Consider the following 14578-nt stretch of genomic DNA (forward strand, 5'->3'; position numbering starts at 1 on the left):
ATATAAGATGTATGCTAAGTAAGTAGTAATATACTGTCGACTAGAAAACGTTCAAGCTTGTAACTGGCAACAATAGTACTAGGGAAAATGGCGTCCACAGAGAAGGGAAGTTGTGAGAAGAAAACATTGAAATTGTTGAAAAATCTAGGGCTGAAACCATTAACAAAAGACAATTTATTGTTTTATTATGCTCCAATGAAAGGTGCTGCAAGCTATACGGTGTTATCGATTAATGTGCTGAATCCTGCTCTGGTTGCTAGGTAGGCATGCGGTATTTCCTATAAGGTCAATTCATGTATTAGGAAATAATTAAAGTTGAAAGAAGTGCTCTTTCCTTATCATTTGGACTGTAAATTATTAAATGTGTGTGTATATTTATCCTTTTATGGTAGAAACATAGACCCATTCATTGCTGCTGTAAATTGACATTCGAAATTGATGCAAGACCATATAATTATTGCAGAATAATCTTCAGTAAATATTTACCCTTACAGTACACTATGGTAACTAGCTGTTGTCTGTCATGAACAGTTTATTGGGACATCTGATCCAAAGAGTTATTGATATCCACAACATATTTATGACTATGCCAACCTCTGAGTGATTAGGACAACATGCAATGGCACCAGAGGTCCAGGATTGAAGCCTAGGCTTGGGTATGGGTGTTCTTTGTGTCATCAATTTCGTCATATTCTCAATTAGCCAGCAGTGGAAGAAAAGCGAAGAAAAATAAACCAAATTAATATATCTGTACGAATATCGACACACACATACAGGTTCACTGAGGTCAGTAATCAACATAATTTTCTATATATTATGAAAGCCTTTGTTTCTCCATCATTGAGGTCTGTTCTTTTGGCATATGTCAACCCATTCTCATTTTTCCAAGATCAAAAGAGTACTCAACATTTTTTCTCTCCATTCTTCATCATAGAGTACTCGCTGTACCTTACACATTCCAAAATCACACAGATTTATTACAGATACGAAATTTCTACACAAAATTATGAATGAAAAAGTAGAACTTCCACTCCGAGTACCTAAGAGCTCCATCCAAGTAGACATTTTCAACTCCTACCCAACTGTTGTGACGAACTTGCAGAAAATTAATTTGGAGGTGTGTGTCATTGCGTTTTTTTTAGTTGGCCTATTTTTACATTGTTCTTTCTTTACAGTTGAAAATGGCTCCTGCTGTACGGGGGATAATTATGAAGGTACTAATTTACTATTCTTCGGACAGATTTCTTCATTTTTACAGAAGAAACTACTTACAGTAATAAGTTCCTGTAGCATTGTCTAACATCAGGAAGGTGTTTTATGTGATGTGGGAATGTATGATAGGGGAAATTCATGTTCTTTGTTGAAAATTAATTCTCCAATGGAGTATAGCCTTTGACACGTACACCTTCGTACATCACCATGCATCGTGATTGTGTTTTGTTCATGTTCTTTGGGTATGCAGTGTTTCGAACCGTCTGTGTATGCAACGAAAGTTAGGAACATGATGTGTCGTGGATGCGTGGTGAAATTTGTACCGGGTGTGGAAGATCCATTGGATTTTTTAATTGAACACGGGATCGTGAAGAAAGGAAAGGAATGTCCAAAATGTGGCAGTGAATGTAAGCTACTTGTTAGAAGGAATGGGCTGTGGGTATATGCATGTTCAAAGAGAGTCCAGGGGCATGGGAATTTTGGGGCAGGTGAATCCGGCCAATTTCTAGCATGCCTTTAACAGGGACTCTATAGAGAAAGCCGGAGAGGTGCGTAGGCGGGGCCGCGGTAGGTCAATCACCCCAAGGCCGGAGCCCGGAATCTGTGGGAAATTTGGACTCAAAAATTTCAAACAAAAATAATTTTTTACTTTAAATTTCCCACCGATTCCGGGACGGATAGCCCCAAAAACCATTCACCGATAGCCCCACGAACCATATCAATTTTCTTCGTAAAACAATGCGAAAAAGTTTAAAAGAAAAATTAGATTACATGAGCTTTGTTCACGGGCATTTCTAGGGTTCCGAAGGTTGAAACACTGCATAACGAATTAATATCGACAAAACACAAGCACGACGCGCGATTATGTAGGAAGGTGTACGTGGCATATTGTGTCTGAGGCAAGTGAAAAGACTTCAAGAAAGAAGTACTCATAATGTGAAAATTTGCAATTACTTTGATCAAAAAAAACGTGAATACACCTTAAGAAATAATCCACGAAGCAGATAGGTAAGTACGAATGTCAAAAATTGACGAAACGAAGAATTTAGAGGTGTCCCACGAATAGTAAATTTTTACCATTGTGAATAAATAAAGTAAATAAATGTCTGAAAATGACGTGGGTTTGATACTGTGCAGGTGTCATACCTTGCACTTTAAACCAACGCACATTGATTTTCATTAGGAGCTCCCTGAATGCAGGGATCAATAGATTTAAAAAGTGTTTGAAAGGATAAGGGAACAAAAATTTCATAAAAAATTAATTAGTAATTTTTTAGCAAGTTTTTCCTTTATTTATATGTGTACTACGTTGACTTATTTCTTTTCTAGGCTCTGTCCAACTAGAGATCTCACAAATGTGATGCTCATTAATTCGCTAGTTGGGTCTGGACTGTATATTTACAATAGACCACATTTGAATCAAGCTTCTATGCGAGTTCGTGTAGCTTATAGGTAAGGCAAAATGCACATTTGTACATTTTAGGCACAAACATTATTGTCTTACACCATAAAAAAGTAATATCTAGAGCCTATGTCTTAGTACTCCGTAATGAATGAGAATGTATTGATAACAGGGTTTGAAATTAGTAGGTGTAATTCATGAAATAAGACAAAGTTTTCTGCAGCACTTATTTCTCATTATAAAGTTTACATGATATTTATACTGAAGAGCACTTCCAAATCTGAGAAGATTGTGACCTTCCTTATAAAGGAATATCATGTAATTGTTCTTTTATTATTATTTTCAGATGATTTACCAGGAAGTATATTCTTTTACTTTTGATTTCTCATTCAGTTAAAATCCTTACTCCCTTTTTATGGCATAGTCCATATCAATTCAGGCAGCCAAAGAAAAAAATCTTACCTTCATAGTCTCAGATGTTATTGAATTTAACATGTGTTAAAATTCAGGACAAAGTACTGGCCCAAGATACAGGCTGCCAAAGATGTCACCTCGGGCATCATTTCTCACGTGCGATTTTCAGCAAAATATTAAAATGCTCTATCTCTGGAACGGTTCAAGATATTTTGTTGCTGTTTTTTGTATTTGAAAGAGAATAAGGTTCTGATTAAAATTATATCCTCCGTTTGGAAATATGTATATTATAAAATATCTGGATGAACGTTGTAAACCTTGGAGAAACTCATTTCCGTAAGTAGTTGCTTGTGCAAAATTGAAGAACTATGTCTCCGATGTATGAAACTGTTACCCTGTTTTTTGTATTTGAAAGAGAATAAGGTTCTGATTAAAATGATAACCTCGTTTGGAAAAATGTGTCAAAGTTCTCGTGCTGTAGCCTTCTGAATTTTTATTTTTCAAAAATCAAAAATACCAATTTTTTTTTTTTTTTTTTTTTTTTTTTTTTCGTTGATCAGTACCATACAGTACTACATTCCCTGAAGAGGAGAACTTCCACTTTTGAGTTTAACAGGTTTTATAAACAATTGAAATTTTTGCCATAACATTAAACCAGTTTCCATTACCACATTCTCACACATTGGTCTCATGAAATCAAAATCTAGTCTTATTTGACATTACATTTTAATTCTTCATAAATATAAGTAACAGACACAGCTTTCAAAACATATTACATGTTCCACTGCTCAGAACTGAAATTAGCAATTGAAGACCCAGGGGGAAAAACGATGAATGTCGATTTTTCGCCCATTTTGAGATCGCAGCGCCATCTGATAGCTCTGAATCTGTACTATAAGAATGAGAACAGCCTTGGTTGGGAAACGGTGAGAAGTGCCTGAAAAAGCATTATTATTTTTGGATATATATTCACGTATATATGAATAGAAATACTTGTTTTTCATTTCCTGGCAAATCGTCTCGAATGAACATTCATCGTTTTTCCCCCTGGCCCTTCAATTGTTAAACCAATAGGAAATGGGACACCCACAATCTTTAAAACATCATGAATTGGAAGTGAGCACTGGTGGTGGTGTTGCTGTCTTGCGTGCTAGCATAAAGTTCACGATGATTTCATTTAACTCACAACTGATATCTATATCCTCTGCAATCCACCAGTCAGTCATACACACAGGCCACAAACATTTCTCTTTGTAGGTTGTAAATCTAAATATTCTCCTGCCGTTTCTGAGATCTTGGTTGGACAAATGAAATTTCTTCTTTCTTGCTCTTTAAAGTTCATGCAATATAGGTTCGCCCATCACTGAGAGTCCAGACATGTCTTCTGAATTCCTTTCATAGGGGTAGCTTTGTTGGACCATTCTTCTATTTTCTGCTGGTGGAATTCTTCAACTTCCTCTTTGGGCAACAGGATGAGGGCTGTTGATGCGTATGACTTCACCACTCTTGTAAAATCCTTGGCATTCTGAATTGCAGCTGTACTTGGGCTGGAAAGATTGTTTTGTAGCATGGTGCTTCAGCAGGTCTCCTACACCATCGCAAGGCCCCTTCACACGATCAGTAGCACTGTATACCTACTCCATTGGCACAAGCGACTTAGTCAGTTCAAATAGTTGGTAACGATTTTTGAAGTGACTAGGGGCACCATCAGAAATCACTTCCAATTCACGGTGTTTTAAAGATTGTTGGTGCCCCAGGTCCTATTGGTTCAACAGGAAGGCTTCACTCAATATCAAGAGAAGATACTGATGCAGTTGAACAAATTTTTAGTTCATTCAATTGCTAATTTCAGTTCTAAGCAGAGTGCACAGAAGTGGTATGCTTTGGAACCTGTAATATGTTTTGGAACTTGCAGATATATTTTTGAAGCTTTAATATGTTTTGAAAGCTGTGTATGTTACTTATCTTCATGAAGAATTAAAATGCCATACCAAATAAGACTAGATTTTGAATTCATGAGACCAATATGTGAAAATGCGGTAATGGAAACTGGTTTAATGTATGGCATAATTTTCAATTGTTTACAAAACCTGTTAAACTCAAAAGTGGAAGATCTCCTTTTCAGAGAATGTAATACTGTATAGTACTGATCAACAGTAAAAAATCAAAATTTTTGGTATTGGCATTTTTGAAAAAAAAAATCTTATTTTTTATTTTTGAAAAAAATTTCAGAAGGCTACAGCAAGAGAACTTTGACACATATTTCCAAATGGAGGTTATCATTTTAATCAGAACCTTATTCTCTTTCAAATACAAAAAACAGGGTAACAGTTTCATACATCGGAGACACAGTTCTTCAATTTTGCACAAGCAACTACTTACGGAAATGAGTTTCTCCAAGGTTTACAACGTTCGTTGAGATATTTTATTTCATCGTGGAATATATTTGATTGGGAAATCATGTATTTTTCAAGAGAAATATCTGACGCACAACCTGATGCTGCATACGTTTGATGACGTAAGCCCCTGTCAGTGTTTCAACCCCCCTTTTTTTTCATATCCTTGCCTAACCTAACCTTATCGGTAATGGTTCGGGTTCGTGAGGGCTATCTGTCAGCTACCGTGCATAATGGTTCGTGGGGCTATCCGTGAATGGTTTGTGGCACTATCTGTGTGTAACGAGTGCACTCACGGTCCCCGAAATGACGTGTCAATCATACCCCGGCACGGGGCCAAACGTCGTTATGTGTACGGGAGACCGGTCGTGACTCTCGGTCCAGGTTTTCAAGTTCGGTACTGAGACGGTCGTTTATTGTCGTACTATTGCGAGGCGGGGATAGATACCTTGAAATATTACACCGTTTTGTTTACCTTTGATATGTAGATTCGAACAATCATAAAACACTAATAGCATAATATCTGGTACCTGAAAAACGTCAAATAACAACACTGACGAACGGTAAAAAGTGAATATATATTGTAACAACAAAAAAAATATTGCAATCAACAACTGTTTACAAAGCCACCTCACTCTCTCAACATTCACTCTATCTCTCTTTCACACACATGAGGTATTTTTACATGTGAAGTATAGATACAAATCACGGATCTCATTAACACATCATTTCTCTTTAGTTTTAAACCTTAATGTGAATTTAGGGCATTTGTCTGCCAGCTCCTGTGCTCTTTTAAATTTACTTAAGTGCCAGCCCTCGGAAAGCGGTTAACTAAGACAATTGGGTCGGCGTGGTTAAATCTTTCGTTCGAATGAACGTATGCATCGAGTCGTAAGCACGACATTATACAAGTTTCTCGGACGGGGGTATTACACACAAGCCTCTCTCGTCCAATGAGAACAACTACTCAATTACATAGTGATGCAAAAACTTAATTGGCTCCAGCTGCCGGAATACACTAATCAATCGTCGGCGCGAGCAAAAATTACCTTAAAAACCACTATGCAACATATAATACTATTTCACGCACACGACCTTGCAATAAAAACAACTACGCTTTCCACAATTAAAAAGGACTCATCAGTCAACTATTGACAAATTAAATGACGCGACGGGGCGGTCGGTTACACAAGAAATGGAGCACACTTTGACAATTTATACTAAATATTAAAGAAATGAAATGGAGCTTCTAACCCTGAATGCAGACAATTAAATTAGAACATCTGAACATGAAATTACCCTTTTTTATAACAATACCAAAACAATTTTTAGACGCGGAAGTTAGGTTTGGGTTTTCCTGAGTAACTTTGCAAATAAGTGAGACTTCGGCGTTAACTGTACAGTGTTGATACTAACGATGCACGTTTACATGGACATGAGACCCTCTGAAGTATACTGTACCAGACTCTGCTACATGGCGTGGTCATTCATCTCTCCTGGACGCGGGACTTGTACACGGTTCCTTTGTGGCGAAATTGTCCTCCGAGGTCGATCGCGACGAAGAATAATTGCGAAGATCTGGTGTACTTGCACCTCCTTAGTACTTCGGGCGTTCCTCTTTGCCACTAGCGTCGGATGTACGTGGTCACGTGCCGGTCAGGAATATCTCTGGTGACGGGCTTCGATTCGGCGTCGTTCTGGAGTCGTCCTTCAATCTCTCCCTCTGACTTCGATCGGCGTCGTTCTGGAGTCGTCCTTCAATCTCTCTCTCTGAAGACGTCCTTCGGGCTTTGGTTGGGACGTCGATCTGACAGCGTCCTTCGGGCTTTGGGCAGTGTTTGGTTTCGGCGTCGTCTGTCTGGCTTCGGCGTCGTTGCAGGCGTCAGGGGAGTCGACGGACTCCCTTCTCTATCTTCTTTAGCCCTCCATCCTTATGTAGTCCACGCTTGGCAAAAACAAATCACCGCGTAATCTTCACCAAAATAAGGCGCACACTGGTAACTCTCTATCTGCAAGTCGCTCACAGTACGTAAGGAAACAAAGTTCACGGACACAAAGCAATGATCGCGCGAGAGTGTAGCGCGGAGATGCTCTCTCTATGAAATCCGGGTAAAAACTGTGTCTGGAATCATAGTACTGCCTATATATAAGAGATTCGAATTCTTCCGTTGAAAAGGACGCTCTAGTGGCTTGGCTTCTGTTTCAGAGGGATGGAAATGACCTCTCTCCATTGTCTTGAAACGCGGTCAGCGACGCGTCCTGGATCCTTGCAGGCTTGTGCTCCAGCTGGTTTTCCTGGTCATCCGTGAACATGGGTTCGAACGCCTGCTGCGACTCAAGCCCGGTAGCGGCGAAAATAATCTTTCCTTATCTCCGCGTTTGTGCAAATATGTCATGTTCTAAGCCGAAAAAGGCAGTTCCGCTGTCACTCAAGAAAAACTCGTCCCCAACTCCCGACGTCTGGCTCGGATACAAGTTTATTCACAAAATAAATCAAACCTCACACTTTCATGTTTGTGCATAAAATGAATCAATAAACAAAAAATAATTTATATCGAACTGCGTTTCACATGTCACTAGATACCGTGACATGTGTATGGTTCGTGGGGCTATCCGTCAGCTACCCGTGCATAATGTACAATTTGCACAAGTGACGAACACGATAGTAGGTATTTTTCGGTCAAGGATGTTGGAAACATTGCATGCCCACTATGGTAGTCGAGATTTGCCCACCATATTCTGTGTTATGGAAGCGAAAAAAGGAGTCAAAAGAAATTACTCTGTGAAAAATTGTGTTGTTTTTTCATATAAAAAGCATAATGGCACCTTAAACTATGTCCCACAATACACAATTGGTAAGTACGGACCATGCGAAACACAAAATATCCGATTTTTATGAGATAGAGCATTTTAATATTTTGCCGAAAATCACACGTGAGAAATGATGCCCGAGGTGCCAGCTTCGGTGACCTGTAGCTCGGGCCAGAAATGTTTTTGGACAACAAAAAATTATGAGTTTCTTACTTTGTCCTGAATTGTAACATATGTTTAATTCAATAACATCTGAGACTATGAAGGTAACCCCCCTGCCTGAATTGATATGGACTATGCCTTATACTTTATATAGTCCTAAGCAAGAAGTACCAATCTTCGTGGTCTGGCAATATCAGCTTGTTACCAAACTAGAGACTAGGTTTGAATCCTAAGATAAAAATGCTCCTTTGCAATTTTTCCTAATTTATTTTCCTGTTAATTGATTAATTCTCGGTGTACTGGTTAACCCTGGGAAACAAAAATAGTACAAATGCATAAATAAATATTTGATGGTTTTTCGTAATAATATTTGAGCCCTTTTTTATGTTTGTTTACACAATGCTTTTGGTTTCTGTTCATTTGTAATTGAAAATGGCACCCAAGTTCTTGCTCTTTCAGATGAGATCTCTACCAAATAAAACCTAGATTTTTACAAGTTAAAAATGATACTCCCTACTTTGTTATATTTGCGTTACTTTGAATAAATGTTATTGCATGCTATGCATGCAAAAGAGCCATGGAGGCACGGTCGTTAGGGCATCTGACTGCCTTATAAATGATTTGGGTTCAATACCTGGTGGTGGAGAACTGGGATTTTTTTTCACCTGTTCAAGTGGCTCCAGCACCCACCGAGCATCGTATAATTTGGGTACCTGGAGGAAACTGGGGGGTAAAGGTGGCCAGGGACATTTTGCTGATCATGTCACCCCCACCTTCGACTGTGATCAAGAAAGTGTGGATGCCTATATGGCTTCATGACATGGTACAAAGCACAGGAGAGCACTTCCCTTTTTTTTACATGCCTCATGTGTCCTATTTAAATGTTTATATTGGAAATAGTTCAAAGTTTTAGATGTTATTAATCATTGAAACTGAAGATTCAGTGTGCAAGTGAAAGAGCATTAAGAAAGAAAGTTCTAGTAGCTTGCTATATACTTATCAACCTATTATTATTATTATTATTGAGAAATTACTACAGAAGTGAAGACAACCTGTGCCAACTATCAAATACAATTTTTATTACAATATAAATTAATTTTCATTAATCAGTTGAAATTAGTGGAAACATGGTATTCTAATTAATATCCATAAAGGAGTTTGAAGTTATGCAAAAACATGGCTCCATCATGTTCAGATATGGCACAAGATAGTGTGACCAGCAAGTGCATTAAGGCGAGGAGATACAGTTACGCACCATGTGTGCATTTATTTGAATATCGTCGGAATGGGCAGTGCTACTGATGAAAAACGTGAGGGTACAAGAGAGTATGAATTTCTCCACATGTGGCAGGTCGAAGCATTTTTCAAAGTTGATTATTAAGCTAGATACGACCTGTTAAAAATATGATGAATAAAAATTTCAGAATCCCATGTATTCCTTATGGGGAATCAACTTCAACATCAAGTTACGGCTAATCAAATGAGAGTTTTGACTTTTCCGCTGGGCAATCACTTTTCAAAATGCCCTCTTCCCGTTGATGTCATTTTCTATTCCATTGGAAGTTTGATATTCCCAAGATAACAAATCAAAAAAATTACTCCCATATGCCCAATGCATTTCTCCTTGCCTCCTGGCAGTGTTGCCAAACCTGGTGCACATAAAAGAGCTAAATTTCACCTTAAATGGAGTTAAAACTGACTCTCATGGAGATAGATTTACAAAGTGCTTCATGGAGATAGATTTACAAAGTGCTTGCTATAGTAATGTTAGTTGTCAAAGGGGTGGGACGCTGCTATTACCGTTAACTTTAAATTGACAACAATTTATCCTTAGCTTTCACCATCTAGATCCAGTGGCATCACCCATCTCATGGTCGTACAAAATCGAAAATAAAGGATTCCCTGATAACAATATTATGCCAATTTCACGTCAACACGGTGTTATGCCAATTTCACGTCAACACGGTGCTATAAAAAAAGTAGCTGGGGATATAACAATATAACGTCACTTGCAAAATGTATAATCATGGCAAAAGTTGGTCTATGTGGGCCGGAACCAGTGATGGTATCATAGTGAGGCACGAGGACAAGCACCCCAGTTCACAGGCAAATGAGCACATGAAAGAGCCAGATCTGGCTCCAAGAGAGCTAAGCTGGCAACACTGACTCAGGGGGGGAAAAGCCAGGAGGAGACTGTCTGGCATGCCCTTAAGTGAAAATTTTACTTAGTTGTGTGAATGATGTGTGAACTTCACAAGAATTTTGTAGTATGCAAATATCTGAATGCATGACAGTCATAATGTTAAAGCACATACATAATGCACAATACAAGAAATATCAGTATTACTCGAAATTAGGGCTGAGCCAATGCCACTTTGAATGGATACCGATACTCTGACCGATTCCCACTGATACAGATTCCAATGCTTGAAAATTTAATATTTAAAAGTTGTTTAAAATATATATTAACATTAGTGTGCAAGTTTTCCACTCTAGTTATATAAATCAATTTACCAAGATTTTTGCTTTAAAATATTTGAGAATTACATTAGCTATTATGTTATCACAAAATTCCATTTTTTTCAAGCAAAATTGATGGAAAACTAAAAGAAACTTTGAACTTTTTGCTAAATTTCAAGGATAATTAGACTCCGTGAAAGACCAAAATGTCGGAAAAGTATCTACAGGTATCGGCAAAAAACTCCAACCGATACTTTCCGATACCGATATATCAGCATCTGCTCAGTCCTACTTGAAATGCAAAACTGTAAATGATTTCTTTACATACGATGCAGGACTTGTGTTGGATAGGAGCATATTTTCATGTGTTCAGTTCTGGCACATTTGATCTGTGTGCAGTGAGATATTACTGTACAGTTTTCTACATTGGTTTGATAAGTTCACTCTCTAACTTTGATAATATCCTCAGACCGCTGCCTGCTGTCTGATACCTTGTGCTGGCAAATACAATGGTAAAGATAGAGTTCCAGCTGACCTGGAAAAGTCAGCAAAAAACTAGTGTTTTTGTACTAATCAGGATTTGAGAATGAAAAAATTACCTTTTTTTAAATGAGCTTCTTGATAGGAGGTAGACTCTATAGAAATGCCCTTAGCCCAAGAATTTTCCTTGTAAATACCTTTATTGTATTTAAGATTTTATGCATGAGTTAACATGTACCTATGAAATTAAATATTGATAAATAAATTCTAGCGTAATCATAAAGAGTAATGATAGTTTGATTACGTGTGGAGGATTGTTGACAAATATAAAAATATGGAAGACAAAGTGGTAACGTCGTCTCCTAGTAATTAAGTGATCCCAGGTTCGATAACCCTTGGAGGCACTGGGCAGATCCAGTTCTGATTAGTCTATTTGTGCAAAAAATCGACTTAAAAAACGAAAACTCACAATTCAAATATGATATTGGGATTATGATAGTTGTAAACCACTTTCAGCAGAACCTTTCGCTGCTCAGTATAGTTGATACGAGGGCACGGTATCGGGTCGTGGTCCCGCGGTTAAGAAACAATGCCCTAGAGTACTTTACCATGTTGACTAATAGATTTTGGATTAAATTGCCTCCATATGCTGGCTTTTTCAAATAAAAGCAGTCGGGTAAGTGGCCAAAACATGGCCATTACTGAGTGTTGTTTCTTTGGTGTGAATTCTCCCGTATAGCTTAATTTTTTTCATCTATCTTGAACAATGTTGAATAAACATTACTTTAACAAATAACATGTGTATTTTTAACACTTAAATGTGGTCATAGCATGTTAAATCCCTACAGAATGGTCTGGAAATTTAGTTTATAATCACCTGGAAAAGTCAAGGAATTTGTTTTGTCTAAATGAATAAGGACCCTTCATCCTACACATTTCACAAACTTCTCATTTGTATCATGGATGGAATTGAAAGGAGAAACCAATGCTATTTGTATTCTGTTTAATCAGATTCAAGAAGACTCATTGCTAATTTATGAATAAATAAATATAAACAGCTATCATGGATGTGATTCTACAAAATTTCATACACTTTCAAACATCAGCAGAAATTGATGTACACTTTCATTGTTTGGCTGAGAATATTGGGGATTTATAGGACCAGGGGTGTTCACCATATCCCTGATCTAAATGTTTACTTTGTTATGGTGAGGAGAGATAAGAGTAATGTCATGAACAGAATTGTGTTTGTGATCTAAAGTTTGTAATTGAAGCATTTGCTTTAACATGTTCTCTGCCACATCAGCCATAATGACCGAAAGTGGCACTCACCAATCACGCCATGTTGGTCATTATGACTGAAGCCTGTGGTTAATTTTGATTTTCCTAGCATGTCGTCAGTCACGAGTATAGTGATACGCATAAGACATGACTGACAAGGCATGGGGAGTCGAGTGCAGATAAAAGTGTTTTGGCTGTTCTAGTTTTGACAGCTGAAAAATGAAATAAAGTCCAATAACCACTTTGGTGCAGGATGAAAAATTGGTGAAACCACCCTGGCAGAGAACGTGTTAATACTCTATGAGGTATGGTAGAAGTAACATTAAAAGGGTTAGTAGCACTCTCAAGACATTTGCTGACAAGAAAATTAATATCATGTTTCTGATTGTCCCTTCATCCATTTCATCCAATCTCATCTTCACTATTTCCCAAAAGTGGCAGCGAAGTAAAATAAATCAATCAAACTGAATGTACAGTCCTGATTAACCTATCTGAGCATAAAGTGGGCTTAGGACAAAACGTCAGCTTCAGCTTATTCCAACTCCATTAGAGTCTGATGAAACGAACAAGAAGTCGTGGATAATACCCACCTGTTGTAGAAACAATGAATGTGCTGTTTATAATATTAAGTAGTGAATAAACTTGTTCTAATATGTCATAAAGCTTGTTAAAAATATACTTAACTTCCCATTATGCTCACCAGAATTTCTCTAATGCTATATCTCTTTTTGTTCATTCAGCGCATATGGAGCATTCCTCTTCAGCTTTGGTTCAGTGTTATTGTGGGCCGTAGCACGTAGCATCTTGCCTGACAGTGCAACTATTTGCACACTCTTTGGTTTGGCATCCAGTGTTGTATTCATTAGAACCGGGAAAAGCTACTTGGAATATGTGGATTCAGTGGTACCCAGCAAACCTAATTGACGTAAGCGTAAGAAGAGACTTTTGAATGTGCGTTTTTCCTTATTCAGCCTACCTGTTTTATAGAATTTTTATCAATGCAGGTTATCATGTTGAATAGATTATGAGAGAAATAAAGTAAAATTCACTCCCAAGATAGCATCTACTCATTCTATTACTCGTCTTTAGAATGTCTATAATGTTCATAGAGTACTAGCCATGGCAGTTTGCTTGTAGATAGACCCTAGTTGATATAAGCTAGCAAGAATGAACTTTGCTAAACTTCTACTTTCCCCTTGCAAAGAGCGAGTGTTGTGAAACATTGTTTCATGGGAGATGAATGAAATATTATTGTACATCGTGTATTTTTTTTGTATGGTTGTTATTTATCTTGTGGAAAAATAAAAGTGTGATATATAGTTAGTACTGTATGGACTGTTCACCCAAAGTTCATCTTTAATTATGTAATAGAGCTCGCCTGTTACCTTTTAATTATGCATATGATGAACTTAATGTAGAGATATTCATTAAAATTTGAATCAAGTGAGAATTGTGTCATATTTATTTCCCTTTATATTTTACAGCAATTAATTAAATATCCTGTGCTTTGAAGAACATACCATATTGTTGCACCAAAGCCAAAACCACAAATGTGGTTCACTTTACACAGTTTCTGACTACTTTTTGTTGATATATTCCTATGCAAAACTTATCTGACCTAATAAAGAGCCATAAGCAGAGACATATTTTACCGAGGACATTTACCCAAAAGTAAAGCCTGGTCCCTACTCCCCGAGAACTAGAATATTAAAATGCTTTTATCTGAAAAGTAAAAAATAGCACATTCGTGGTTTTGGAGTTTGTGTGAAGATATTAAATTAAATTTACTGACTAACTCTCTCGCCTTCTTAAACCTGAAAGTTTATGACTGCAGCAACACAAGCCTTCCATTTGTCCCTATCCTTGGCAAGATCAATCCAATCTTTTCCATGCTTACTGATTTCCTTTAGGTTCATCTCAACGTTATCCCTAACAACAACCTATAGGGCTCGCTCAATGA

At 37.5% G+C, this 14578-nt stretch overlaps 1 protein-coding gene across 1 annotated transcript; it reads left to right on the forward strand.

Annotated features, from left to right (window-relative positions):
- The first annotated feature begins 32 nt into the window (after positions 1-32).
- On the forward strand, positions 33-14068 carry LOC145994787 (uncharacterized). Its single transcript, XM_083131057.1, has 3 exons — positions 33-260; positions 2542-2664; positions 13359-14068. Exons 1-3 carry the CDS (start codon positions 88-90, stop codon positions 13540-13542), a joined length of 480 nt encoding a protein of 159 aa, XP_082987183.1. The 5' UTR covers positions 33-87; the 3' UTR covers positions 13543-14068.
- Positions 14069-14578: the final 510 nt, after the last annotated feature.

This window comes from Lepisma saccharinum, chromosome 11 (genome assembly GCF_977018435.1).
Source record: "Lepisma saccharinum chromosome 11, izLepSacc3.1, whole genome shotgun sequence".
Taxonomy (NCBI): domain Eukaryota; kingdom Metazoa; phylum Arthropoda; class Insecta; order Zygentoma; family Lepismatidae; genus Lepisma; species Lepisma saccharinum.